We start from the raw sequence: 27931 nt of genomic DNA, 5'->3' as shown, positions 1-27931 counted from the left end.
CACAGGGGACTCAGTATTCTGTGATAGTCTATATGGGAAAAGAATCTGAAAAGGAAAAACAATTTTGAAAAATAAAGGCCAGTTCCAGCCCAGGAGGCAGGGCCTCTGAGCCTGCAAGTTTGCCAGTACTGGCTCTTAACGAGGCAAACCGGATCTCAGATTTGCCAACTCGCATCTGAACGCAGATGCCTCCCGAGGCATATCTACATGTCCCTGACCGTCCGACTGTCCTGTCTCCCCTTCTGCATCCCAGACACGAGCACAAGGACGGCCTGGAGAACTTGCGAAAACCCACCTCCGGAGACTCTGGTTCAGCAGGGGGATCCCACATTTCGGCCAAGCTCCCAGGTGATGGGCCGCTGCTGGTCCTGGACCACAGGGCGAGGTCGGAGGGACTAGACAGCCTCTTGCATCCAGAAGAGGCAGCCGATGCTCTATCAGCCCTTCTGTCCTGATGAGAATTCTGAAAATACACTCCCTGCAATGGAAGCCCCTGGTCCTGCCGACCCCTCCCCAGCACACGCCCTCCTGTCTCCCGTGGCAGTGAAGGTCATCACGGAGGCCGTGGTGCCCCTTTCAACTCCATGACACCCCCAATGGGGAACATCAGTGGTCTGTTTGCTCTTTGGGCCCCTCCCTCTGTCCCTCCCAGCACCCCTTTTTTCCCCCTGTTGTTCTGTTGTTTTAGAAACATGTTCCTTGCAGGTTACAGGCGTGGTCACTGTCTCTCTCCAGCGGCAAAGTGAACCCCATTGCCTGGAGCTGAAGTCCACCATCTCGACATAAGCTGTTATTGGACGGCTTGACTATGGCTTGCAGTAAGGATCCACCTGTGGCTCTCTCAGTGGTGGCTTTGGGAGGTGACTTGTGGCTGGATGACTCCTTAAGGGGCAGGTGCAGCTGTCACTTTCCCACGCGGCGTGGCTCTCATGTCTTCAGACCCTTTGGCCATTCCCAGCAGGCTCAGGAGCCACTCCTGGCATCGCCAGACAAATCACGGCCAGGCAGCCCTGTGGGAACGCTGGGTACCTCTGGGGAACGGCTGGAAGGTTCCCGCAGGAGGAATGCAGGGGACACCGGCGACCAGCTCAGCAGCTATTGGTTTCCACTTGGCTTCCTGCGTAGCTTGCCCCCTACCCCCACCCCGGGGGGTGGGTATCTCTAGAAACTCATGATCCTGTTATTGCAAAGCCACTGACACCTGCAACTCTGCCTCGGTGGCCAGGATCTGTACATGCTGCCTCGGGCTGAGTCCAGAGCAGTTTTCCAAACCTCTTTGACCACGAACCCCATCCCTTCTTTTCCAATGGAGCATCTCACGCCCCCAGGGTTCCAGGGGACACACGTTAGGGAAGGAGCCTGAATGGTGGCTTTAAAAATGATCTCTGAGTATGTGATGAATCATTGCCAAAAAAAAAAAAAAAAAAAAAAATCCAGAATACCTACTAAAACCATCCTAGAAAATAAATTAGTTCACACGGAGGGCTTGCTATGTGCCGGGCACTGTTCTAAGCATGTCGCAAGGATTTTGCATTTACATCTTACAACGCCCCTGGGAAGGGTGAGTTATTATCCCCATTTTACAGATAAAGAAATCAAGGCACAGAGACCTTAACTGAGTTTCCTAAGGTCACCAAGATGGCGAGCCATAGTGGAGGCCAGCAGCTGCCCTTCCACGCAGGGCAGGGGGCTCAGGCCCAGTGCAGGTCAGTCGCCAGGATGCTTTGCAAATGCCCAGACACCACCTGGGCCAGTTAAACCAGAATCTTCCCCACAGTTCCCCAGATCATTCTAATGTGCAGCCAAGGTCCAACCCACTGCCTGTTTTTATGTAGTCTGCAAGTGAAGAGAGGTTTTCACATTTTAAAATGCGTTTTAGAAAATCAAAAGAATAATCACCTGGGAATTCCCGCTGTGGCACAACTGGGATCAGCTGTGCCTCAGGAGCGCTGGGACGCAGGTTTGATCCCCGGCCTGACACCGTGGGTTAAGGATCTGGTGTGGTCGCAGCTTTGGCTCGGGTCACAACGGTGACTCGGAACTCTATATGCCACCAGGAGGCCAAAAAAGAAAAAAAGAAAAAAATCATCTGTGACAGGTGAAAATTCTGTGTCCCTAAACAATTTCATTGGAACACAGCCTAAAATACTTCTCTGGGCCTTTATGGAAAAAGTTTGTCCAATCCTGGATTAGGGGACATTGGCTTCTGTACTAGCAAAAGAAATTTAAGATAGACCTAAGGAAGAACTTCCTGGCAGAGAAGTTAACAACATGAAAAGGGCTTTTATCCCTAACTCTGTTAAGAGGATTCCACCCACTGAGCCTTTGCAAATGCAAACTGGAAGTAGCTAGGGCAAAAAGGCCCTGAATTTCTAGCCCTGGAACCCCCCTGGGAGGCAGTGAGAGTTCTTGGGGCTTTCGGATTTGACCTGAACTTCTGCGTTTTCCATCAGTGATGGCCCAAGGCCATCCTAACCGCTGCCCCTTCAGGCAAAAGCAATCTTGGGTTCCCTGGGGTTCAATCAGGGTCTCGAATCAGCCACCCCATCTGAGACACACAGTGTGGGCCTTGTCTAGTCTCAAACAGACAAAACTCCTAGTGGATTCAATTTGCAAATAGCCGGCTTTGATCTCTTTCGGTCCTCCTCTCCCCAAGATAGATTCCCAGGCCCTTGAAACTTGAATAGGGAGAAAAGAGCCAGCGTATTTGGTTTCTTCTAGATCTGTCTGCTTTCCTTGGTGCTGGACCCTTGACCCTGACTGATTTCCCAGCGGAGTAAACAGCCCTGGCATCCTGCGGGCGTGGTCCCTCTGGCAAGTGTCCAGACCCACGAGGAATCTGGATGGTGAAGGCTTGCAACCTGGGTTGCCCTGGACCTGAGGGTTGGCCAGAAGTGTGATGCCAGGGGTGGGGGTGGGGGTGTGGGATTTAAGTGGCTTTCCCTGAGGTGGCCCCTGGAGCCACATCTGCTGGGAGAGATGCTCCAGGTGGGCATCAGGGTCTGACCTGTGGGGGCGGTTAGCTTCAGAAAGCATCTCAGAGGTACCCCAAGTTCTCACTGGGCTCTGCTGGCAGAAGTGTAGGCTGGGGGTTCTGGGATGGTCTCCGGGAGGCCTGGGAACCACTGAGGTGAATGCAAAGTGGGTGCACATGGGGGATGTGAATGTGTGTGTGTGTGTGTGTGTGTGCATTTTATATGGCTGCACCTACAGCACATAGAAGTTCCTGGGCTAGGAGTCAAAGTGGATCTGCAGTTGCCAGCCGATGCCACAGCCACAGCAACACCAGATCCAAGCCATGTCTGCAACCTATACCACAGCCCATGGCAATGCCAGATCCTTTAACCCATTAAGCGAGGCCAGGGATTGAACCCACATCCTCATGGATACTGGTCGGTTTCTTAACCCGCTGAGCCACAGCGGGAACTCCAGTGTGTGTATTTTTTGAGTCCATGTTTGCATTAGATTCTCAAAGGACATGCACTCCAAAAGTCTAAGAACCCCTGAGGTGGCAGCTGCCAGGCAGCTCCAAGGGGCATGTCCCAGGACGAGGTGAGCAGAGCCACAGAAAAAAGGAACGTCATTACCATTTTTCCCCCAAACATTTCATGTCTCAGAAACTCCCAGAGGGCAGGGGCCGGTCTGCCCAAGTCATGCCTTACAAGCAAACAGGTGCTTCATGTACACTTTGTGTTGTTTTAAAAATGATACACCTTTGCCCAGGAAGGAAGAGAACAGAGATTCTGTTTCACCACAGGAAAAGGGACTCCCAGGGAATACGAGTTTCTCTCATCGAAAGCCACGGAGAACCTGGAATGTGTGCTGAGCTGTGGAGGAGGATAGATGGGGGCCTCGGAGCTTGAGGGGCCCAGGTTCAGATGCCAGTTCCACCCCTGACTGCCTAGGACCTGGTCCTCTCAGGGAGCCCCTGGTCCAGCAGCCTGAACATGCTTGTGGGAAATGCAGAATCGACCGAGTTGGAATCTGCATTTTCACCAGATCCCCCGGGGATTCTTGAGGAGCACTGATCTGAGACCCTGGACAAGTCATAACCCCGCCTCCCTTTCCTGACCTGTAAAATGGTGATTACGCCTACTTTTAAAAGGTCATGTGATAAAGGCGATAACGCATGCCCCACGTTTAGCACAGTGCCTGGTACATAGGAGGTGTTCCGTACTCATCTCCCGCCCTCAGGGTTCCCTATCTCTCAGGGAGTTTTCACTCTTTTCCAGCTCAGAAACCGCTTCCTTTTTATACTTGACGCTGTTGCAGTACTGCTATTGGACAGTAGAGGACACTCTCGACATTGCCATCGCGGAGAACCCGGATTCCGGGATGCGCAGGAGATGTGGGTTTCCCATGCACCCTGTGGGGGCAGGTGTGATGCTGCTCGGCGGCCTCTGGGGGCTGAGTGTCCTGGGCCTGAGCTCCAGCCTCAGTCATCCGGTCCCGCAATTTAATCTGCCACCGCTAGTTCTAAACAAATGCCCGAGTACTTCCGCGCTCAGTCGCCAGGCGGGTGGGGAGGCGCCTGGCGCAAGCGGGCTGCTAGACGTTGATGAAAGATCCCTGGTCGCCGTTGGCAGTTTCCGGCTCCACGCAGCGCCCCTTTCTCCGTGTTACCCTGCGGTTCCGGTGGAATTTGGCATAGCAGCGGAGCCCTGAGCGAAGAGAGGCAATGGGGTCAGAGGTGCCACCAGCCAGCTCCCCCCACCCTCTGGGATCCCCTCCTCTCACCACCACCCTCTTCTCTTTTCCGCCCTACAACCAACCCATCGCTCCCCACGCCCAGCAGCCTGAATGGGCTTTAAAAAGAGAATCATCCGATTTAAAAAGAGAATCATCAGAGTGAGAAAAGAGTGAACAGATGGAGCACAGGGGATATTTAGGGCCATGAACCTATTCTGGGTGATACTATAGTGGTGGGTACATGTCTATGCATTTGTCAAAACCCATAGAATGTTCAACACCAAGCGTGAACCGTAATGTAAATTATGGACTTTAGTTAATATAATAGTAACATATCGATATTGGTTCATCATTTGTACAAGGTGTACCACGCTAATGAAAGATAATAATAGGAAACGGGGGCTGGAGGGAGCAGCATATGAGAACTCAGTATTTTCTAGCAATCTTTGTGTAAACCTAAAACTGCTCTTAAAAACAGTCTATTATTGGAGTTCCCGTCGTGGCTCAATGGTTAACAAATCCGACTAGGAACCATGAGATTTCGGGTTCAATCCCTGGCCTTGATCAGTGGGTTAAAGATCCGGTGTTGCTGTGGCTGTGGTGTAGGCCAGCGGCTACGGCTCTGATTAGACCCCTAGCCTGGGAACCTCCATATGCCATGTGTGTGGCCCTGGAAAAGGAAGAAAAAAAAAAAGTCTATCTAAGGGATGCAGATTCTGCCCTCCCCTATAAAAGTTCCCATGTTCTCAAAAAGAAATCTGAGGCGTTCCCGTCGTGGTGCAGCAGAAACGAATCCAAGTAGGAACCATGAGGTTGCGGGTTCGATCCCTGGCCTCCTTCAGTGGGTTAAGGATCCAGCATTGCTGTGAGCTGTGGTGTAGGTTGCAGACACGGCTTGGGTCTGGCGTTGCTGTGGCTCTGGCATAGGCTGGCGGTCACGGCTCCGATTAGACCCCTAGCCTGGGAACCTCCACAGGCTGCGGGTGCAACCCTAAAAAGATAAAAGACGAAAAAAAAAAAAAAAAGAAAGAAGGAAAGAAAGAAAGAAAAGAAAAGAAAAAGAAATCTGAACTTCCTACCCCGGCTTAGAAGGCCCTCCAGGATCAGTCTGCTTGCTCCACCTCCCACTCCCCTCCTCATTAATTCCAGCCACACCCAGTCTTCTAACTTTTTCTCACATACCCAGCCATTTTGGGCCCCAGGGCCTTTGCACTTGCCATTCTCATGGCCAGAAATCCCTTCCTGAAGCTCTTTGCATACCTGGCTCTTTCACAGCCTTCAGGTCTCAAAGGGCCCCTCCTTGACCACCCTAATTAAAATAGGCACAGCCCTCCTCATCCTCCAGGGGGAGGAGGCTCCCTGGCTGTGGCTCTCTCTATCATGGCCACGAGCATCCCCCGATATACATGGTAGACATTTTTCATTTAAGGCCGCAGAAGGCCACATCCTCCTGATCAGCAGTTGGAAGATGGGAGAGACGTCAGTGTGGCCTGAGAGATCCCTACATGTTGGTAAGGAGTGACCACAGGAAGAAAGGAGGCCCTCAGCAATTTAAGATCCTCATATATCACTCTCAAGAGAATAAAAGAATTGCTGTGAAGTTCATGCTTTCAGGGTCTAGAACTTAACCACCTGGGTCACTGGGCTTTCAGACCTGTGGCCACCCAACGGACACTTGGGAGGAGACAGGGCATCATGACCAGAGGTAGTTGGTGGCTGCAGAAGCCCTTCCCGAACCCTCTAGAACCCAGGTTGGCCTAGATGACTGGACTTCAGCCCTGGGTCATGAATGTTGAATTTTGGAATTTCTCAGAAGTCCTTAGGACTCCTGGTCCTTGGGAGGTTTCCTGGCATCCGCATGGAACAGGGAACAGGATGGGAGGGGCAGCACAGACTGGCCATGAGTGATAATTATGGAAGCTGGGTAATGCCAAGGGGGGTTCCTTACCAATATGTGTTTGAAAAATTTCAGAATACAAAATTTAAACTATTCCAGTACTTTTCTAGCTGTGTAAGTTTGGGTAAGTCACTTAACCTTCCTGTGCCTCAGTTTGCCCTCCTATAAAATGGGGAGAATAATCTCTCCCTTTCCAGGATGGTTGTGAGCCTTAAGGGGATAACGGGTAAAGGGGTTAGCAGACAGCTGGGCACATCTGGGCAGGAGGGCACGTACTGCTCCAGGTGGGAGCTCCGAGGCAGTAGAGAGGTAGCTGGGCAAGTACATCCTTTCCTGGGGACTCCACCCACCCACCCCTTGTTATCACACTTGGAAGGGCTCCTGTGGGATAGAATTCTGGTGTGAAAGCACCAGTCTTCTCAGGTTTAATCTTCTTTTCAACGATACATCCCATCTCTCCTTGCTTCTCCTGCTTCCAGATCGGGGGAGATGGTGCCAGCTTGTATTTCAAGAGGTGAGAAAAGCAAATCTGAGCAACAATGCCAGGAATGGAGACTAAATGAGTTCACAGATTGGGGAGGCACCGAGCAAAGCTGTTCCCGCTGGCGTCTTGGGCTCCCCAGGGATCCTCCCGCCCCCCCTGCTCTGCCCGCCCCAGCTTCCAGGAGAAAGGAGGGTTGTGAGGTTCTCGGCACCCGGGGAGCCCCACGCCCCATACCCCAGCGGCAGGCTCACCTTCCGCGCACATGCAGTCATCAAAGCATTTGTTGTTCAGGCCTCGGTTGTGGGGCGTGCACAGGTGCTCCCGGAGGTCGCAGCAGGTCCCTACCCGTAGGGCAAGCACACGCGGTCAGCCGTGCCCAGCGGACCCTCTCCGCCACCCTGCACACGCTCCCACGGGACTGGAGATCCATCATCTCTCTGGCAGGGTGGGCCATCTGGTGTGCGAGGCTCCCAGCCGGAACCACCGCAGGATGTCACGGCCAATGCCCCCACCCCCGGGAGGTGGGGCGGTGGCAGAAATCCCAGCTGCCCCAGATGGACAATTGATTGATCATGGGAGGAGCGAGGGCGCTTTGGGATCCCCTCCCCGGAGCGTGGGTGAAACCGCTAGGGGTGGCCAGGTGTGGAGTCAGCGTAGAGCTGGCAGAAGCCTCAGGGATGGCTCATTGAAGCCCATCTTTCAACAGATGGGAAAACGGAAGCCCACCCCCCACCCCCCCAACCAGGAGGCAGCCCCCAGGCATGGCCTCGCCCACCAGTGGAGCCAGCTCTCACAGCCACTGACCAGTTGGCCCAAACATGAGCCTTTTCTTTCTGCTCAGAGCGAAAACAATGGTTTGAAAAGGAAACAGCCTGTTGAGGTGCTGGTGGTCTGGCTTACATGCTTCACACTGCTGGTTCAGTTGCTGTTCTGTAGAATATTCCAGCTCCTGAATTAACAAGTGCTGGGGAGTTCCCTCATGCTCAGCGGTAACAAACTAGACTGGTCTCCACGAGGACGTGGGTTCGATCCCTGGCCCCGCTCAGTGGGTTAAGGATCCAGCGTTGCCGAGAGCTGTGGGGTCTCAGATGTGGCTCGGATCTGGCATTGCTGTGGCTGTGGCGTAGGCTGGCAGCTAGAGCTCTGATTAGACCCCTAGCTGGGAACTTCCATATGCCACAGGTGAGGCCATATAACAAACAAACTTTCAAGTGCTGGGAGGCATGTCCCTGGGATCTCTACCTGGAAATCACTTGCTGTCCATCAGCCAAGACAGCCATCAGTTGCCAGCCTCCAGCTGTTAACACCTGCAGGAGCCCCCTGACTGATATACCACAGTGTTCCTGAGCAGGACAATCCTGGCTCGGAGGGAGTGCCAGGGTCTGGCCTTTTCTGCCCAGAGTGGGCCTCTTCTAACAGGGAATTTTTGCTCTGGAATTTCCTATTGGGCTGGCTGCTCCGCAGTCTCCTGCTTCCTCCCACTTTTATCCCTGCTTCCTCCCACTTTTATCACTCCCTGGCCTTCCCCACCACCACCCCCAGAAAAACCTCCTGCACTTTAAAAAAAATTTTTTAATTTTTTATTTTTTTACTGCTGCACCTGCCAGTAGGTCAAATGGAAGATTCCAGGCCAGGGGTCAAATCGCAGCTGCAGCTGCCAGCTTACACCACAGTCACAACAAAGTGGGATCCAAGCTGCAGTTTGGGGCAATTTGGGATCCTTAAGCCACAGAGCAAAGCCAAGGATTGAACCTGCGTCCTCACGGACACTATGTCGGGTCCTTAACCCACTAAGCCACAATGGGAACTCCCCTCCTGCACTTCTAACTCCACCTCAGTATCGGCTTCCCAGTTCCGACTGACCCAGTCAAGGGCCAGCCGTCTAGGCCATCCATCAAAACTCCGGGGCCCCTGTTTTCAGACTGTCCTGATGGACTCAGCAGCTGAATAGGTCAGGATGTTAGCAAACCAGCCCTGGAAGCCCAGCAGTCGTGATGCAACAGGACAGAATTAAGCTCAACCAGACTTGAGGAGGGAGAAGCAGAGAGCAGTGTATACCAACTTAAGGCAGCGTGGGTGGTTCAGAACCAGGTAAACCCAGGTTTGAGCCACTCCTGGCTGTGTGACCTCAGCTGAAACACTTGGCCTCTCAGAGCCTCAATTTCTTAGCCTGAAAATTGGGAATGACAGGGTCCCTTTCTCTGTGCAGCCGTGAGGATCAAACAGAATAAAGTAGGACAGCAACTCTCAGTAAAGTGGCAGCGGCGGTTGGCATCATTTACCATCCCTAACGGGTCCTGAAAGCGTGTCTGGGAACACCTACCCCATCCCCCACCCCCACCCAGGTTTCCCCCCGCCCCCCGGCATAGTGCCTCCAATACGATGCTGGTTGGGTACCTGGCAGGCAGTCCTGGTGATGGTCGCAAGGCTCCCCTTCAGCTGGTGATGTTTCGTTCCCATCACTGGAGAGCTTACCCCGCTGCTTCTCTGGGGACAAGAGGACCTGTCGTCAGGGGCTGAGGCTCAGCAGGACAGAGAGATTACGCACAGGCCACCACGGTCAGAGTGTCCACATTGCCACTCCCGCAGGGTGGCTTAGATAAGGCACCATACAACCCTGCTTCAGTTCTCTCTTCTCTAAAGTGGTATCAATACCAGAACAAACCTAACTTTTTTTTTTTCCAGGTTTAATAATTCGCTATGTGGAAAGCATTTGATGTGTGATGAGGACTTGAGAGCAGTATTTCCTAACTTTTTCTCTCTTTCTTTTTTCTTTTCTTTTCTTTTTTTTTTTTTTGCTGCACTTTTGGCATGTGTGGAAGTTCCCAGGCCAAGGATAGCCCTCGGGTTGCAGCTGTGATCTGTGCCACAGCTGCAGTAACATGGGATCCTTAACCTACTGTGCCACAAGGGAACTTTCAGGGAGCAGCATCTCCTCTTTTTTTTTTTTTTTTTCCTTTTTTTCAGGGCTGAACCTACCGCATATGGAGGTTCCTAGGCTAGGGGTTGAACGGGAGCTACAGCTGCCGGCCGACGCCACAGCCACAGCCACAGCAATGCCAGATCCAAGCCACATCTATGACCTACACTGCAGCTTGTGGCGATGCCGGATCCTTAACCCACTGAGCGGGGCCAGGGATCGAACCTGCATCCTTGTGGATACTAGCCAGGTTCTTAACCCAATAAGCCATGATGGGAACTTCCAGAAAGCAGCATTTCCATTTCGAGTGTCTGTTCCATTATAGAATCCATGCCCTCCCCCAAACTTTGGATGTCTGTAGGTCAAGCAGGACCCATCAAGGCCCCCAACCCAGCAGATGCTGGGGGAGGGGAGAACACCCAGCGCAGGGGTGGGTGGAGGTACCTCTCTTCTTCGCAGAGGGCCAGACCGCAGGCTTTAAGTCTTCATAATCGGTCCAGTCAAACAAGGCCATGTCCAGTGTGGGCATCACCTCGCCGTCAGGCCTGGGCTGAGCCTGCAGAGGGAGGTGGAGGGGACGAAGCATGAAGATCCCAACAGGTGGAAGAAGAAACATGGGGTCCCAGGGCCAGTGGGCCAAGGAGGGACTCCTCGGAGACCAGCTCATTCTCTGGACAGCCTGGAGTCCCAGCCCAGGGACACTGGGGCAGCCACCTGGGGCTTCTGCTGTAAAGCCTACTTTGGCAGTTTCCTCCCAGAGCAGCCGCCCCACCTCAGGATGGTGTCTATAGGCAGCCTATGCAGATCTCTGGGGGGTGGGCTCAGGAGGAAGCCCAGCTGCTCGCTCCCCACCCCTTCGCTCCCCTGCAGAAATGATCAGCTCTCCATGGCACCCTTGAGGCCACAGCACAGTTCCACTCGAAGCCCTGGCCAGCGGTTTCAGGGCTGGATCTGCACAGAGTAGGATGCACTGGGCTGGGGTCTCAACAGATGGGCTTCAGGGGCCCAAGACAATACGTGGAACCATGTATGCTTCAGAGATGGCCCATTGCTTTATCAGACTTTCAAGGGATTCTGATGGCTCAGCAGGTTAAGGATCCAACATTGTCACTGCTGTGGCTGGGGTCACAGCTGTGGTGCGGGTTCGATCCCTGGCCTGGAAATATCCTTATTATCCATATGCTGCGGACATGGCCAAAAAGTAAAAAAAAAAAAAAAAAAAAAAAAAAAGTTTATTTTATTTCTTCTACATATATGCTTTATCAAGCATTCTCAATGATTTTATTTTGAAAAAATTTCAAAGCCACAGAAGAGGTGCAATGACGCATGTCTTGTTAATTGCGAGAATAAACACCCTCCACCTAGACTCACCAATAACGACTGCATTTGCCTCGTCTGCTTGCTTGACGCCCCCCTCCACCCCCAGATCCTTTTCAAAGATTTGAAGCAGATGGATCAAAGTGTTAACTAAAGCTTGTTAATTCTGGATCACTCGGATCTTTTCTTTCTTCCTTTTTTTTTTTTCTTTTTTCTTTTTTTTTTTTTTTTTTTTGGTCTTTTTGCCATTTCTTGGGCCGTTCCCGTGGCATATGGAGGTTCCCAGACTAGGGGTCTAATCGGAGCTGTAGCTGCCAGCCTACACCAGAGTCATAGCAACGTGGGATCTGAGCCGCATCTGTAACCTACCCCACAGCTCACGGCAACGCTGGATCGTTAACCCACTGAGCAAGGCCAGGGATCGAACCCTCAACCTCATGGTTCCTAGTCAGATTCGTTAACCATTGCGCCACGACGGGAACTCTCTTTTCTTTTCTTTGTCTTATCTTTATTTTATTTTATTGCCTTTTTAGGGCTGCACCAGAGGCATTTATAGATACACGTTTCCAGTCTAGAGGTTGAATCAGTTGCAGCAGCTGACCTATGCCGCAGCCACAGCAACATAGGATCCTTTAACCCACTGATTGAGGACAGGGGTCGAACCTGAGTCCTCATGGATTCTAGTCGGGTTCGTTACCGCTGAGCCAAGACGGGAACTCCTGATTATGGGGCTTTTTTTTTTTTTTTTTTTTGGCTTTTTAGAGTCAAACCTGCGGCATATGGAGGTTCCCAGGTTAGGGGTCGAATCAGAGCTACAGCTGCCAGCCTGCACCACAGCCACAGCAACGCCAGAGCTGAGCCACGTCTTTGACCTATGCCACAGCTCACAACAATGCCAGATTCCTAGCCCACTAAGTGAGGCCAGGGATTGAACTTGTGTCCTCATGGATACTATTCAGATTCGTTTCTGCTGAGTCCTGGAAACTCCCAGGACATGATATTAAAAACTATAATTCTCTGGGCCTTTTGGTACATACAAACTTCCCTGAGAGGCTTGCTCTGGTAGATGCAGACACCAGGGTGCTGAGCTGGCCCTGGCTTAGGACCACTGCCTGGACAGCCCTCCCTAGATGGCATGCCCACTGGCCAGAACTGGGCTGGATGGGCATCAGAACTGGTTTAGGGACTTCTCTGGTGGCCTAGCAGGTAAGGATCTGGTGTTGTCACTTCTGTGGCACGGGTTCGATCCCTGGCCCGGGAACTTCCGCATGCTGCAGGCACGACCCCAAAAAAAGAAGACCTGGCTTCCATTCAGCCCACTGCTGGCCTAGACCACCTCCCTCTGGCTCCTGCCTCAGTCACCCTAAATGTACTAAGAAAGATTTGCATGACACCATCTGAGGCCATCCTGGGCCCCTTACCTGGGGCCAAAGAGATGTGACAGGCAGGATCAGGGATTCTTCTGTGGCAGGTGCTGCCTCATAGGTGCTTAGGTAGAGTAGGGTGGGAGCCAGGCTGGTAGAGGAGTCCTCTGTGTTGGCATCTGGAGCCTGGTCTGCTGACAACTCCGCCTTCTTCATCAGGGAGCTGGGACCTCTGACCAAGGCTCGGCCTGACACAAGGAGCAGGAAACACAGGGACTTTATCTGCTCCCTCCCCATATCAGCACCAACCTGCTGTGAACAAGGGGTGGGGGGCAGGAACCCCATGGCAAGCTCTGGGCTCAACCAATTTCCTCCTACCCAGCTTCCTGGGGAGGTGGAAACAAGAAACCCGGGGCAGGACGAGGGGGGATGTCTTAGATGAATTTGAGTGTTGCCGGGGAGGGCCCAGGATTCTCCCTTTAGAGAACATTCCAGTAATTCCAAGTCTGGGTTGGTTGGGTGCGGCCAGGGGTGTAAGAACCACAAATGAAACCTAGTAGAATTAATCGTGGAAAGCTTCCTGGATGAGGTAGAGTTTCAGTAGGGGAGCAACGTGATGAGGCTGAAGTAGGGGAGAAGTCTCTGAGGAGGCAGGGAGGTGAGAGCTTCCTAGGTGGTAATAATGACCGTTTATTGTGGGCCAGGACTGTGCTGTGTGCTGAGTCCTGCTTTGCAAGCATTCTTTCACCTAACCTTAGCAGGAGCTCAGGGAGGTAGGTACTCTTCCAGCCTCTTCTACAGGGAAGGAAAATGAAGCACAGAGAGGTTAGGCAACTTGCTTGAGGGCACACAGCTAGTCTGAATTCCAACCCAAAGTCAATACTTTAACCATGGATGCTGCCCTCCAAGACACATGAGCATGGGGTGGGATGAGTGTGAAGGGGAGACCGTGTGGGGTCGGGGGTGGTCGGGAACCAGGGAGCTTTGAGAAAAACTCAAGGGCCCAGGCTCGCCCTTGCCTCTTTTTCTCAGGCAAGATCTGACTTTAAGGTGGTGGGGTCTGTTGGGGCCACCCTACTCTCCAGAACCAAATTCCAGAGAAGAGAAAGAGGCACCACTGAATCTTCTCCGTGCATTTTACAGAAGAAAACTGAGGCTCCACGAGCCTGAGGCCTCACAGCTGGTCCACAGGGCTGGGCCTGGCCTCTAGGCCTCTGCTGTCCCCTCCTCCCTTCGCTCCTCTCCTAGGAGGGCCCCACTGGTCCGCTAGAGCTGGGGCTGGAGTGGGGCTGGGTCCTCGGGCCACTGACTTTGTTGTCAAGGATGCCGGCACCTGCATTCCAATCTGACACATGATCCCCAGGGCTGGGAGCCTGAGCATCTCAGCCAGGCCCCCTCCCCTGACTGTGTTCTGTCCATCTGCTGCGGGGGCGGGGGGGTCTCAGTAGACCTGGCAGTGAAGCGAGCCCCAGCTGTGTGCAGAGGGGACTGAGGCCCCATTACCCAACTCCTGCCCTGCCCCAGGCCCCGGGGCACTCGGCCTGCCCCTAGAGGCAATCTTGTCACATGAAGAGACCTGGAAGGTGAGGTTGCCTGTGTGGGCTCAGGGCTGGGTGGGGTGGAGGATCGGGGAGGAGCTGGCGGTGCGGAGCTGCTGGAACATGTTTGCTCAGAGACTGGATGGGCAAAGGAAGAGGGAGGCTGGGGCCAGGGCCGGCTCGGCTCACAGGGGATTCGGGAATGTGGAAGAAACGTAGAGGAAGGCAAGAAGGACTAGAGGGGCTCCCATAAGACAGACAGGGCAGAGCCAGAAGAAATAATGACGCGACAGCCGTGTCCAGGTCGGAGAACACTGATTCAGCATCACGAACAAGCTGACAATTGACTAGTAACAACCACTGCCCACTGGCCCCTTAGACAGGTGCCAGGCGCCATTCTAAGTACCCTGGATACCTGGATACCTGGATACCTAGCCGTCTCTGAATCTCTACTGAGGGTAGGCGGGGCCATTACCCTCATTTTGTCGAAGGAGAAACTGAGGCGACTTGCCAGTGAGTGGTGGACTGAGGATCTGAATGTGGGCAGATCTGGGTTCAGAGTCTAGGCTCTCAGCCTTTGCTCCGTGCTTCAGAGTTGATTAAGTGATGTGCTTGGAAGACACGGAGTTGTCCCATCTCAACTCGGGCCTTAGAGTAGGATGGATTTAGGTCAGACACAAGGTGGAACTTCCTGATTTAGGAGGATGATCTATTGATAAGACTGAGCTCCCATGGCCACATATCCTTCTCCTGCTCCCACGCTCCACCCCCAGGCCTTTCCTAGCTTCCTCTTCTTACTAGGTCCGCCCGCCCCCACCCCCGACTCCAGGAATACCCCACCCTTCTTCTGGGTGTTCTCTACCTGCCCGCACGGGGCCTGCGGATGTCCTCCCAGGGACCTCTCGCCACTGACACCTCCTCCCTGTCCTGCCTCTGAAGTCCCCTTGGCCTTGTGGGGCTGAAGACTCTCCCTGCTGCCCCCACCCCGCCCCTCCCTTTCATGGCAGGGCCCCACCCCTTGGCAGACCTCCAGCTACCTCGGTGCAGTTTCAACCTCTCCTTCCGTCTCTTGTGCTCCCTGCCACGTTTCTTCACCCTCTCTGACCCTGGAGACCGGCTCTCCTTTTCAGGGTATGGCAGCATCAGCCCTGCCAGCAGATCTTGGCTCTGCAGCAGGCCTGCAGGGCTCTGTCCAGGCAGTGGCCCCCCTGCCTCTGGCAGCCTGGAGGCCTGTCTGGTGGCGGTGACCACAGCTCCATCCAGGGCCCGGCCAGGCATGCCTGGGCCCCGCTCCTTCCTGCCCAGGCCCCGCCGGCGGTGGTGGCTGGCCTGGAGCGTCCACAGTGCTGGGCCTGGGAGGTCGATGTGATTCTCGGGAAGGTTCTGAGCAGAGCTTCCAGGTCCCAGGGAGCTGGCCAGGCTCAGCTCCAGAAGCAGCAGGAGGGCGAGGAACAGCATGGGGGCAGCAACATGGGTGGCAGGCCCAGCCATGGGCTTTTCCCTGCAAGAAAAGTAGCACTATGGAGTTCCCGCTGTGGTTCCGCTGGATAAGAACCTGACTAGTATCCATGGGATCCATGTGGGTTCGATCCCTGGTCTCGCTCCGTGGGTTAAAGGATCCCGTGTTGCTGGGGCTGTGGTGTAGGCCAGCAGCTGCAGCTCTGATTCAACCCCTAGCCCAGGGACTTCCCTATGCAACAGGCGTGGCCCTAAAAAAAAAAACAAAAAAAACTAGCACTGTGAGGGGCCAGCCCTGCAGACCCCTCCTCTACGTCCCACTCCCCAACCCCCTCACTCACACTCATAGCCCAGTGTTTCTCAACAGGGATGGGGTGGGGGAAGCTTCCCCACCCTCCCCCGGGGACATTTAGCAACATCTGGAAACATATGTGGATAACAGACCTAGGCAGAGCTACTGACTTTCCTGAGTGGAGGCCAGGGACGCTGCCAAACACCCTACAAGGCACAGGACTGTCCCCCACGATGGGGACTAACTGGCCCAGAAAGACCGCAGGGCCAGGGCTGCGGATCCCTGGTTTCAGTGGCTCACGGAGCACCCAGCTTCCCGATTAGTTCAGAATTCCTTTTTCTGCACAAACCCCTGCCTTTGGCCAAGTTCCCTGGAATGAGCTCAGTCCCTCCAAGCTCAGGACTAGGTCTGTGGTCCAGGGACTCGACGCAAGGGGTAAATTCACACCCACAGAATAATAGCGTTGGAGCCCGCACTGCAGGCAGGCACCGAGTTCAGCGCTTGGTGTGAATTTGTACCCCTTGGTCCTTTCAGCGGTGCTCTGCAGTGGCTCCTGTCACGTTCCAAAGTAGAAATTAAGGCCCAGAGAGGCTAAGTCACAGGGAGTAAGTGGCATTAATGTAATGGCTATGCCTGTGCCCTGAATTACTGTCCCACCCCCCAACCCTGGTCCCCAGACAGCCCAGGCCTTGCCCATCTTTTCCTCCAAGCTCCGGGCAGGTTCTGGCCTGGCACTGTCCCTGCCGGGGCCGGGGTCTTTAGAGGCTGGACTCTGACCCTGTAGGGTGGGGTCAGCTACCTCTGGTTAAGGTACCCTGTGGACAGCCCCTCCTTCTGCACCAGGAGTGAGACCTCCTCAGGGGACCTCACTGCTCCCCCATCTATATCAGAGGAAAAAGTCGGACCCCTGGATGTCCCAGAGGAACTTGGAGCTAAGGCTCCAGAGGCGCGTGGCTGGGACTGGTGGCAGTGTCCCACCCTGGGGCCCCTCCCCATAGCCCTCCCTCGCCCTGCACCAGCCTCACTGCATTCACACAAGAGGTTAGTTGGGCATCTGGTTAGCCAGGCTGATTGAAATGCTTTTTTTTTGTTTTGTTTTTTCTAGGGCCAAACCCACAGCATATGGAGGTTCCCATGCTAGGGGTCGAATCGGAGCTATAGTCGCCAGCCTACGCCACAGGCACAGCAACGCCAGATCCAAGCCGTGTCTGTGATGTACACCACAGCTCACGGCAATGCCAGATCCTTAACCCAATGAGCAAGGCCAGGGATCGAACCTGCCACCTCATGGTTCCTAGTCAGATTCGTTAACCACTGCGCCACGATGGAAACTCCTCCTGATTGAATTTTTATGGCCTCCCCGGGCCTCCTGCTATTCCATTAGGCTTGCAAAGCTGCTTACACAACCGCTTCCTGGTGATTTGTGGCCTTGGTATTGCCTGGGGCTGAGGAAAGGTTGGTGGGCTGGTCATGATTGACTAGTCATCTCCCTCCAGCCCCCTCAGTTCCTGCAGCCCCCACACTGGCCATTCCCCTGCCCCCACCCCGGGGGTTCACCATCAGCCAACCTTGCGTGAAGGGCCCTTGAACTGGGTGGGGAGGGCAGGCTGACCCACTCTAAGAGGGGTGGGGGGCCGGAGGGAGGGAAACAGCCCCCTCCCATCTGCCCTGGTCACCTTGTGCCCGTTATCCTGCCGTTCCTTCATCCCAGCCTGGCATGTCCTGGTCCCCTGGAAGGCCGGGGCCCTGGCTGCCACTGCCCCACCAGCCTTTCTGTAATGAAGCCCCCTGGAAGCTGGTGCTCCGCCGTCAGGTGGGGGGAGGAGGGGCCGCTTGAAAGGCCTGTCAGTCAAGCATTGTTTTGCTCCCAGGGACCCTCAAACTCTACTGCCAGGCCTGAGGCAGATGCCAGGCTGTCTTACCAGACGCCTTCCTCTTCTCTGTGACCGAGAAAGGCTAAGTCTGTGCTGGATGCTGTCCCCAAGCCAGGCCCACTCTTCTGTCCTGCAGGAACAGCATGTCGAGAGCCTGGGGGAAGCCCACAGGGCCCCTCCATCGACAGGGAACCTTGGGGATGTGGACCAGTGAATGGAGCCCCTCCAACGTGAGGCTACAGAGGAGCAAGGCAGGACACCCCAAAAGTGCAGGCGAGGGACCAGAAGAGGTGTGGCAGAGGGGGGAGGGGTGGGCTGACCCACAGCGTGGATAGGCAGCTTGCTGTGCCTGTGGACACACATGAGGCCGATCAGGGACTCGGAGCCAGCCTCTGAGCTGGTGACCAGCCTCAGCACTAGTCCCAAAGGACAGCTCCTCCCTGGCAGAGCCAGGAAACGAAGTGCAGCCCACCCCTCCAACACACCACGACCACCCACACACACCCCATCCTCCCCATCTCTCTTTCCCACTGAAGCCTTGTTATCAAGTCTGTCGGCTGGGTCTGTTCAGTGTACCCAGGAACCCCAAGTTCAGTGTCATCTTTGTTTCCTTCCACCCATTGTGCTCCACAAATCATGTACGCAGCCCGCCTGCACAAGGAAGGGGGGATTTCAGCGCGCAGGCTGAAGGCCACCCCTCCCCCCAGACCTTATCAGCACCATCCCCGCCCCCAGACCCAGCCCATGCTGCTGCCAGATTCCCCTGATCCTGCTCCAAACTGTCCCTGGCTTCCTACCACCTTCCGGTGTTAGTCCGGACTCCTCACTCTGGCACTCAAGATCTCGTATAATGTGGCCCCAACCTAACTCTGCAGCCTGGACTTCTATTTCCTCCCCCTCATGGCCAGCGGAGACGGATCCCTGGGCCTTGAACACACCCGTCTTTCTTGTCTCTTGATTTTTGCAGAGGCTGTTCCCTCTGCCTGGAACAGCCTCTCCTCCTCACCCCGCCCCCATCTCTCTCTGTTGAAATGCTCCTCACCTTCTGGGACTCGTCCCAAATGTCCCCTCTGCCAGAAAGCCTTCTTCAGCCTCCCCAGTGAGATGCACTCCCGATCGGGGCGGGGGGGGGGTCCCCACACAGCTTTGCTCAGCTCATTTCCTGCTGTGGCAATCAGCCTTTCTTTCTTTCTTTCTTTTTTTCCTTCTTTTTAGGGCCACACCTGCGGCATATGGACGTTTCTGGGTTAGGGGTCTAATCGGAGCTGCAGCTGCCGGCCTACACCACAGCCATGGCAACACCAGATCTGAGCCGATTCTCTGACCTACACCACAGCTCGTGGCAATGCCAGACCCTTAACCCACTGAGCGAGGCCAGGGATCAAACCCACATCTTCATGGATACTAGATGAGTTCTTAACCTGATGAACCACAATGAAAACCTTTTTTTTTCTTCCCCAAATCAGCCTTTTTTAAAGTCCCTGACTAGACTGAAGAATCAGCCCCCCATCCCCCTTATTCCCATAAAATCCACAGGACCCAGCAAATAATTGGCACTAAGAGCTATGGGTTGGAAGGGAACCAAACTGACACGTGAGCAGAAGATCATAAATAAATTCCCTGTGTGTGTGTGTGTGTGTGTGTGTGTGTGTGTGAGTGTGTGTGTGTGTTTGAGAGGGAGACAGAGAGAAAGAGCTGGAGTGAGGGCCTGGGATCCTGGCACCTCTTACCCCTGGACACTACTACATGGAGCCCTCTCTCCAAGCCGGCAGGATTTGTACTTGAATCTTGGCACAGCCCAGCAATCAAGATGCCAGCCTGGCAAAGAACCACTCAGGAAACGTGGGCTGCTATGGAAGCAGTGCCAAGGATCCACAGCAGTGAGGGCGCTGATCCATTTCTGCTGTCCTGGCAGCCAGTCGGAAGCTGCCTCACAAAGACCCAGCATCCAGGAGAAAGGGGCAGACAGTGTCGCCCCACCGCCCGCATCCCCATCAGCTCTGGGTGGTGCTGCCCATGGTTTGTGCCCAAAGCCTGTTCTTCTGGGCCTGGGTCTGATTCTCCTGTAGGATGGGAGACATTCAAGAGCCTGGAGTCGCCCTGAACAAGAGCAGCTGAGAGCCAATAGCATCTTCACAACCCAGAAACGGCTCTCTTACAACAGAGATCTCATAGAGAGTCATTAAAAACTAACCTAGAGTTCCTGTTGTGGCACAGTGGAAACAAAGCCAACTAGGAGCCATGAGGTTGTGGGTTCAATCCCTGGCCTCGCTCAGTGGGTTAAGGATCCGGCGTTGCTGTGGCTGTGGTGTAGGCTGGCAGCTGTAGCTCCGATTGGACTCCCCCAGCCTGGGAACCTCCATATGCCACGGGTACGGCCCTAAAAAAACCCAACCAACCAAACAAAAAAAGCCAGAGCACTTGTCATCACAGGAGATGCTGCTCCCTGAGTGGCAATAAAGCACCGCCTCTTACAAGCTTATTTCACCCGTTTCTTAGCGCATCCTCTCAACTGCCCAGCACCCATTAGGCTTTTCTCCATGTTTATTTTTTTTTTCTTTTTTGGTCACCCTGAGGCATATGGAGTTCCCCGGCCAGGGATCAGATTCAAGCCATGGTTGTGACCTATGCTGGATCCTTACCCCAGGGCTGGGGATTGAACTTGCGTCCCAGGACTACAGAGACACCACTGACCCCATTGTACCATAGAGGGAACTCAACTCCATGTTTTTAAAATGAGGAAACCCAGGCCCCGGGAGGGAGGTAAGCCACAAACACATGGTGACATCACTGGTGAATGGCAAAGCCCCATCTCAAGGCCTGGGTTCTCTCCGCACCCAGTGCACCTGGACAGTCCTTGCACCCCATCGCCCGGTCCACTGAGCTTCATCGGGGGTGGCCTGCTTGCCATTGCTGTGAGTGCAGTTGGGGTCCAGGAGGGGGACTGGGCACTGGCAGCTGGGAAGAGGAAACTGACAAAGGATAGAAAAAGGACCTGTCTCATGCCCTTATCCTGTCTCCATCCAGAAGCCTGCTGGGAGGCAGTGTCACATGTAAATGAAGGCCGTTAACGGAGCCCAGAGCCTGCTTTGATTCCTGAGTCCCCGCCCCCTCCCCCTTCCCTTCAAGAGCTTGGCATTTGGAGGCCAGGAGACTGGGGGCTGCTGCCCACCCGCCTGGCAGACAACTGTAGAGTGTGGCCACCACTGGGCATCCCAGGACAGTTGTAGGGCTTGAATTCTTTCTTTTCGGATAGGTTCACCTGCTGCCTAATGGGTTTGGGGGAGAAAAGGGGGCAGGGAGGGGACAGGTGGGAGCAGGGCAGGCCAAGTGGGGTCCAATGGGAATCCTGGACCAGGGTACCAGTGATGCTCTAATGGAGCCGAGGGATTATGATGCTCAGCCCAGGCTGTGAGCCAGACAACCACCCACTGAGAGAACTTGGCCGTTAACCCAGCTCCCTGACCCAGGGTCTCTTCCTGTGTGTGAAAGTAACACATTAAAGCCACTAGTTTGGTAGAAACATTTCAGAAGTTCTTTCAGCATCTGAGTCTAACCTCATTTTTTTTTAAAAAAAATTTTTTCCAAACTATTTCGAAAGAAAACTGTAGTGAAAACAGCAGATGCTCTCAAATGCATTCTCTACCCACTTTTAACTCGGGTACCATCCCGCCATAACCTGGGCTTCCCTGGTTCACTGAAGAGTGTTCCAGGGATGCAAGGTGAGCCATTTCTAAAGAACTGTTGCCAGGAGTTCCCTGGTGGTACAGCGGGGTAAGGATCAAGTGTTGTCACTGTCATGACTTGGGTTCGATCCCTTGCCCCATGTGCTTTGGGCACGGCCAATAAAACCCCACCAAACCCCAAAACAAATGAAAGCACTGTTGCCATTTGCAATTAATTATTTACATACGGTAGGATTTTCTGCACACGAATGACCAAAGCATGTTAGAGATTTGGTCCTATATCAACACATGCAACCAATACCCATTGCATTCTTCTATATAACTGAGGACAGTTTCTTTCATTTTTCTCATTGATTTACTTTAAAATAGGCGACACGGTAAATTGGGGGCCTAAGAGTGGTCCAGCAGCATCTCCATGGAGGAGGCGCTGAAGAGCATCTCTTGGCAAATAGGGCTTGAATTGTATCTGCATGAGATGGAGAAAATTTTGATTTGGGGAAGAGAGTACTGGTGGGTGGTGGGGCGTCACCTTGCTCATAAAACGCTGCCTTTATTGGTTTTAAGTATTGGGACTCTGGATAAGATATCATGGGAAATGATTTGCACTCTCAGAGAAAGTAGCTGGGGGGTGTAGAGGAAGACCACTGGGTCCCTGGGGTAGGTTCAATGGTCTCGAGGCTCCTGTCTGCCTAGGAAGCCTGGGAATTTATGATCCACTGTGACAACCCTTTCATCTGTCTGTCTATCCAACTGTCAGCCCCCTGAGGGGAAAGACGACAGACCATAGCTTCCAGGTTCTAGACTGAGCCCCTGGGGACCAGGGACAGCTCTTGAGGCAACATGAATTCAGAGGACATACCTGTGAATGTTAAAAGCCCCAAAAAAGCACAACAACGTGTGATGACAGCAAGCCCATTCCCGGGCCAGCCCTCCCTCTCATTGGCTTTTGTTTGTTTGTTTGTTTGTTTTTGTCTTTTTCTAGGGCTGCACCCACAGCATATGGAAGTTCCCAGGCTAGGGGTCTAATCAGAGTTGTAGCCGCCAGTCTACACCACAGCTCACGGCAGCGCCGGATCCTTAACCCACTGAGCAAGGCCAGGGATCGAACCTGCCACATCATGGTTCCTAGCTGGATTCGTTAATAATTGCACCATGACAGGAACTCCTCACTGGCTTTTGGAGGAGTCCTGCCTTGCTCTGGCCACCTCTCCAACTGTGACTGACCCTTAGCACAGAGGAGAGGCTAACCCACCAAGCCGCTGGGCACTCTGAGACCCACACAGGGGTCTTTGGAATGACTGGAGCCCTTCTAGCTTTCAAGGGCTCTTCATAAAGGGGTGCACAGTGCTGGGGGTTGGGGGGCTATACGGGAGGGGTCTTGATTCCTGCCAGTCCCTTGGCCACAGCTCAGGTCTTGAAGTGACCCTCCACATGGAAATATCTTAGCCCTCTCTAGCTTGTAAGAAACTTGAAGCCTTCTGCTGAACTTGGACTGGAAGAGACCTCTACCCCCCAAGAGGCCAAAAAACATCTCCAGGAGAATTTTTTTTTTTTTTTTTTTTTTTTTTTGCTTTTCAGGGCCACACGTGTGCCATATGGAAGTTTGCAGGCTAGGGGTCAAATCAGAGCTGTAGCTGCCACCCTGCACCACAGCCACAGCAACACGGGATCCGAGCCACGTCTGCAAACTGCACCACAACTCATAGCAATGCTGGATCCTTAAGCCACTGAGGCCAGGGATTGAAACTGCATCCTCATGGATACCAGTCAGATTTGTTATTGCTGCACTACAAGGGGAACTCCCATTGGCCAGATTCTTACCCCACTGAGCCACAGCGGGAACTCCTGGAGGGCGCTTCTAATCTGTGGGCAAAGACACAGTCCTTGTGTGCCAGGTGTCCCCACTCTGATGGGGTAGGGAGGCCACAGGCCTAATGAAAGGTTGAGATCCAGACATAATTAGGACTGATTCAAGCACACAGATGCCAGCTCAAGCCCATTAAGCTGAGCCATAGGAAGGCAGAGCGGAAAGAGCTGTGTGACCGTAGGCAAGTCATTTAACCTCTCTGAGCCTCGGTTTCATCTCCTGTGAAATGGTGGTGGTTGTGAGAATGAGAGGAGACAGAGCTATCAAAGGGAGTGGTACCCAGTCAGGGTGTAAAACAGGAGCTATTATTATGAGGAGAGGAAAGAGCGGGAGTGGGGGTTGGGGGTGAGTTTCTGGAAGCATGTATGCACGTGTGCCTGTGTGCACAGGGGGACAGGCGCAGGTGGCCGCATCCTCAGTCCGAGGTGGGGTGATCAATGACTTCCGTGGGGCGGGTCAGCACAGGCCCAGGCCAGCCTGGAGGGGACCATTGTCTTGGCAAATGAGGTTTGGCTTCCCCAGTGGGGCAGCCCCATCTGCTTTTATTTTTTCCAGCAGCCGCTTTGGGAATTCCCACCCTCTCAAGGCCTCACACCTCAAAAAAACCTGTGTAGCGGGGCTGTTTGGAGAAGAGGGGGGGTGGAGTCCTAACTCCTGCCACGTGACAGGTACTCATCACCCCTCCTCCTCTCCTAAGCCAGCCTCCTGGCCCCCCTTTTCCCCAAACTTCATTATCTTGGTTCCCAGACAATTTAACACCACTTACTGATTTATGGAACCCATCACTTAATCATCAAGTGACAAGATACCTGCTGTCAGTTCTGGCAGAGGCCAGTGCGGACTAGAAAGCCACCTGGAGTCAGACAAGCCTGGGTGTGAATACTGGCTCCAGGATTTAATAGCTGTGTGACCCTGGGCAAGTCAATTAACCTCTCTGGGCTTCCACCCCACATCTGAAAAACCAATATTTGGGTATCATTTATTGGGCATCAACTATTCTAAGCCTAGAGCTTTATATGTATGATCAAATTTAGCCCTTTGAAGTGGACAGTAGTTTAAAAGTAATAATAATAGTAATAATGGCTCAACATTGAGACAAAGATTTGCAGCATTTGCTCAAGGTCACACGGGAGAGTGGTAGAGCTGGGATTTGAACCCGTGGCCACCTGACTCCAAGAGCAGGATCTTCGACTGTGCCTCATGCTAACTGAGTAACTAATACCAGTGCTGATGCTATGACTGTTGGAGATTCGGGGGCCTGAACCTGGAGCCTGGCACAGAGGGGATGCTGAAAAACTTAGGTTCTGCAATGACTTTATTGCATCTGCTCTGGATTCTAGGAGGATCCTTGTCACTCTTACCCCCACACCCATCCAGGGGTGTGTACCGGATGGTTAATGCCACGACTTGCTCTAGTGGCAAGGGTTCGGCTGCCCTCCCCTGTCCTTCCTGGGGAGGCCTGTGCTCCACTGGCCACAGGGGCCCACTCGGAAGGAAGGGCTGGGGAGGACAAGCAGAGAGCCTGGAGCAGCCAGAGAAGCAGATCTCACCTGGATGGGCCAGAATAAGGGTGTTCTATGGCTCCTCCCCACCCCGGGAACGCGCCCAGCTCCTGTTCTTCCCAAGCTGTAGAGTCAAAGAGGTCATGGTGCAAAACCCCTGCTCTGCCACGTTTCCGGCTGAGACAAGCGAACGTCCAGGTTGCTTAGCTGTTAAGCTAGTCTGCTGCACGTGGGCAGTTGCTGCCTTGTCTAGTCTGTTTCCTCTGCTATAATCAGACACAGAGATGGTCTCTTCTTCTGGAGGCATGCCGAGCCGCCAGTACCACAAGGACTTCCCAAGAGGCTTGGCAACCCACCCCCAACCTTCCCAGCTACGGTCCTTTGCTCTAGGGCCAACTCCATCCCTGGCCTAGCCAGCAGGACACAGTGGAACCCAGCGATAACCTGTGACTTGCAATTTTCAGTTCATGCCTGCTCCCTTGGCCATGGATTCTGCTCATTAGGACAAATATGGACAGAGCACCTGCTGTGTCTCAGGCACTGGGACCACAGCTCCACCCAGGGAAGTGCTGACCATAAGACTGGGAGGCAAGGAGGAGTTGGGGTGCGGGGGGTGCTTTCTGCAGGAGGAGCCATCTGACCTTGGCCTGTAAGGGGAGACATTTCAGACAGAGGGAATAGCTCTAAGCTCGGAGGCAGTCAGGGTGTGGGGATGATCAGTCCTCCGTCATGGCTGAAACCCAAGACGTGGATGGGGGTCTGGTGGGAGGGAGGCAGGGTAGTTAATTTAATGGGTTTAGGGATGGGGAGGGGGGTGGATTGAACAGTGAGGAGGAGGGCAGAGAAGGTGCAGGAAGGATGACGAGCAGGAGTCTGGCCGGTGTGTGTGTGTGTGTGTGTGTGTCCCTAGTTCCATTCTCCCCCTTGAAAGAGAAAGGCTCTAGTTGCCAGCCCTGGCTGTGGATGGAAAAAAAAAAAAGAAAAAAAAACCTCAGCCAGGGGAGCCCAGAACTTGCCAGCCGGGAGACGTCCCTCTTCCAAAGTTGTCCTCATTATGCCACTAAGCCCCCATCACTGCCAGACCCCTGGGGTGATATGACATAGATGATGATCAGAGGGTTTGGGTGACTACACAGCAGGTGCCGGGTCCAGCAAGACAATCCCCCTCCTCAGAGGGAAGGAGATGGCTGGTGAAAAAGAAATGGGTGCAAGACAGAGATGCAGAATTGGGAATGAGTCACGTGGATGCCTCATGATAAATGACCAGCTGCTGGCAACATTGACACAGCCACATTGATCTCAGTTTGAAATTGGAGACTCGTTCCACTCTGATTTTTAAGCTCTGACTGTAGGACAGACAGAGGGGAGGAGAGAGAGAGAGAGAGAGAAGAGCCCGTCAGGGTGTGTAGGGGGAGGTGACTGTGATCCAGGCAGGGGCCACAGTCGCGTTTCTCTGCAGTGTCTCTAAGCTTTGGATTTTTGGTCAGTTGCCCCCTTCCTGTGGAAACCCCATCCCCACCCCACCCAGGGACTACAGAATCCCTCATGGCCACCAAGTGTGTGACCGGCTGGCATCCGATATGCTTTTTTCACTGTTTCCACACACATCCTTCTAGGTAGGTGCAATTAGCTCCGTTTTATGAAGGGGACACTGAGGCTCAGAGAAGTGCGTTCCTTTGTCCAAGATCGCCCCCAGAACCACCGTCCGCCTGACCCCAGAGGGATGGTACTGAACCAGTCCTGAGACACTTCTTGCATGTTGTCAGGCTGGGAGGTGGGCAGCAGGGAGAAGTGCGCTGGGCAAGAAGGATCAGACCGAGGCGAGGGCCGAGGGAGCATCCGGTGGAGGAAGGCAAGAAGACTTGGCGGGAAACCCAAGAGACCTCACGTCTCAAACCTCGGCTCTCGCAGGCTCTGAGACCGCGGTGCAGCGGTTGGAGAAAAGCCGGCAATGCGGAGGGAGAGGCTGAGCCGGGGCCAGAAGAGTGAGCCCAGAGCCGCCGTCGGGGTTACTAGGGCTCAGAACTGGCCGGGAATGGGAGGGCGCGAGGCCACCAGCATCACTGGCCGGGGGCGGGGGTGGGGGGAGGCGAACCTAGAACCTTCCTCCCCCCGCAATACACCCTAACCCCCTGGGCAGGCTGGAAAGGAGCAGAAGGCACTCCTGCCAGCTTTGCTCGGGGCTCAGCGAGTCTTCGAAGCTTCTTCAAACGATGGCAGACGGGTCCCCGGTCCGAGAGACCCCCCGGAGACTCAGAGACAGAGAGACAAAGAGAGACCATGTCCCAGAGGGAGCAGGCTAATGCCGAGGAGAGTGGGCGAGAACCGCGTCCGAGAGAGGGCAGCGAGGGCGCGCGCGAGGCAGTGTCAGAACGTGGAAAAGTGAGCGTCCGGCGGAAGGCGGGCGGACGAAGAGGCCAGGAGCGGAGCCAGGAGCAAGGGGGAGGCGCGGCGAGGAGCCGAGGCGCGGACGGACGGACCGACGGGTCCAAGGGTCCGCAGGGCAGGGAAGAAAGCAGCATCCTCACCTCCAGCCTCAGTCCCCGGCGTGCCCCGCCCCTGAGCGCGCCAGGTAGCCCACCTTTGTCCAGGCGCGCCGCCAGGTGAGGCGGGAGGGCGGGGCCAGGGGCGGGCCAAGGCCATGCCTTACCTGTCCGGCCGGCGGGGCGGACGCCGAGGGGCGAGGGGCCGAGCGCCTGCGGGAGCCGAGCGCAGCCGAGGGCCGAGCTGTGAAGCGGGGACCGCGCGGAGAGGTGCGCGGGAGGCAGGAGGATGTGCCCAGGCTGAGCGGGGCTGGGAGGAAGGGGGAGGGGGCGGGCGGGAGGAAGGGGGCGGGAGCATGAGGAGGGGACTAGGGAGGGGTGGCGGGGAGCGGACTCCGCTGCCCCCGGCCGAGGGCCAGCCCCGGGCCGGGCCCGGCCCAGCGCGCTCCCGGCCCGCGCGCCCTCGCCAGCTGCGCTCGGCGTTCCGGGCCGACTCCCCAGAGGCCTAGCCGCCGCCGCCGCGAGGGCGCGGGGCAGACAAAGAAGGTAGACAAAGGCGG

At 54.5% G+C, this 27931-nt stretch overlaps 1 protein-coding gene and 1 long non-coding RNA gene across 3 annotated transcripts in view; one reads left to right on the top strand and one right to left on the bottom strand.

Annotated features, from left to right (window-relative positions):
- Positions 1-1474, top strand: part of LOC102163957 — a 12270-nt gene extending 10796 nt beyond the window's left edge. For both annotated transcript variants that reach the window (XR_001309238.2, XR_002344904.1), the window contains one exon: positions 254-1474. This is a non-coding gene — a long non-coding RNA (uncharacterized LOC102163957). The remainder of the gene's footprint in view (positions 1-253) is intronic.
- The window catches only part of DRAXIN (dorsal inhibitory axon guidance protein), a 28141-nt gene extending 503 nt beyond the window's left edge, over positions 1-27638 (bottom strand). Inside the window, exons 1-7 of the mRNA XM_021095333.1 lie at positions 27539-27638; positions 15247-15710; positions 12729-12919; positions 10435-10546; positions 9468-9557; positions 7322-7411; positions 1-4661 (exon numbers count right to left, since the gene is read on the bottom strand). The exon at positions 1-4661 is cut by the window's left edge and continues 503 nt beyond it. Of these exons, the coding sequence (XP_020950992.1) occupies positions 4549-4661; positions 7322-7411; positions 9468-9557; positions 10435-10546; positions 12729-12919; positions 15247-15700 (1050 nt within the window). The 5' untranslated portion in view covers positions 15701-15710; positions 27539-27638 and the 3' untranslated portion in view covers positions 1-4548. The remainder of the gene's footprint in view (positions 4662-7321; positions 7412-9467; positions 9558-10434; positions 10547-12728; positions 12920-15246; positions 15711-27538) is intronic.

This window comes from Sus scrofa, chromosome 6 (genome assembly GCF_000003025.6).
Source record: "Sus scrofa isolate TJ Tabasco breed Duroc chromosome 6, Sscrofa11.1, whole genome shotgun sequence".
NCBI classification, from domain to species: domain Eukaryota; kingdom Metazoa; phylum Chordata; class Mammalia; order Artiodactyla; family Suidae; genus Sus; species Sus scrofa.
The sequence above is the reverse complement of the archived record's forward strand: the minus strand, read 5'-3'. Positions and strand labels throughout refer to the sequence as shown.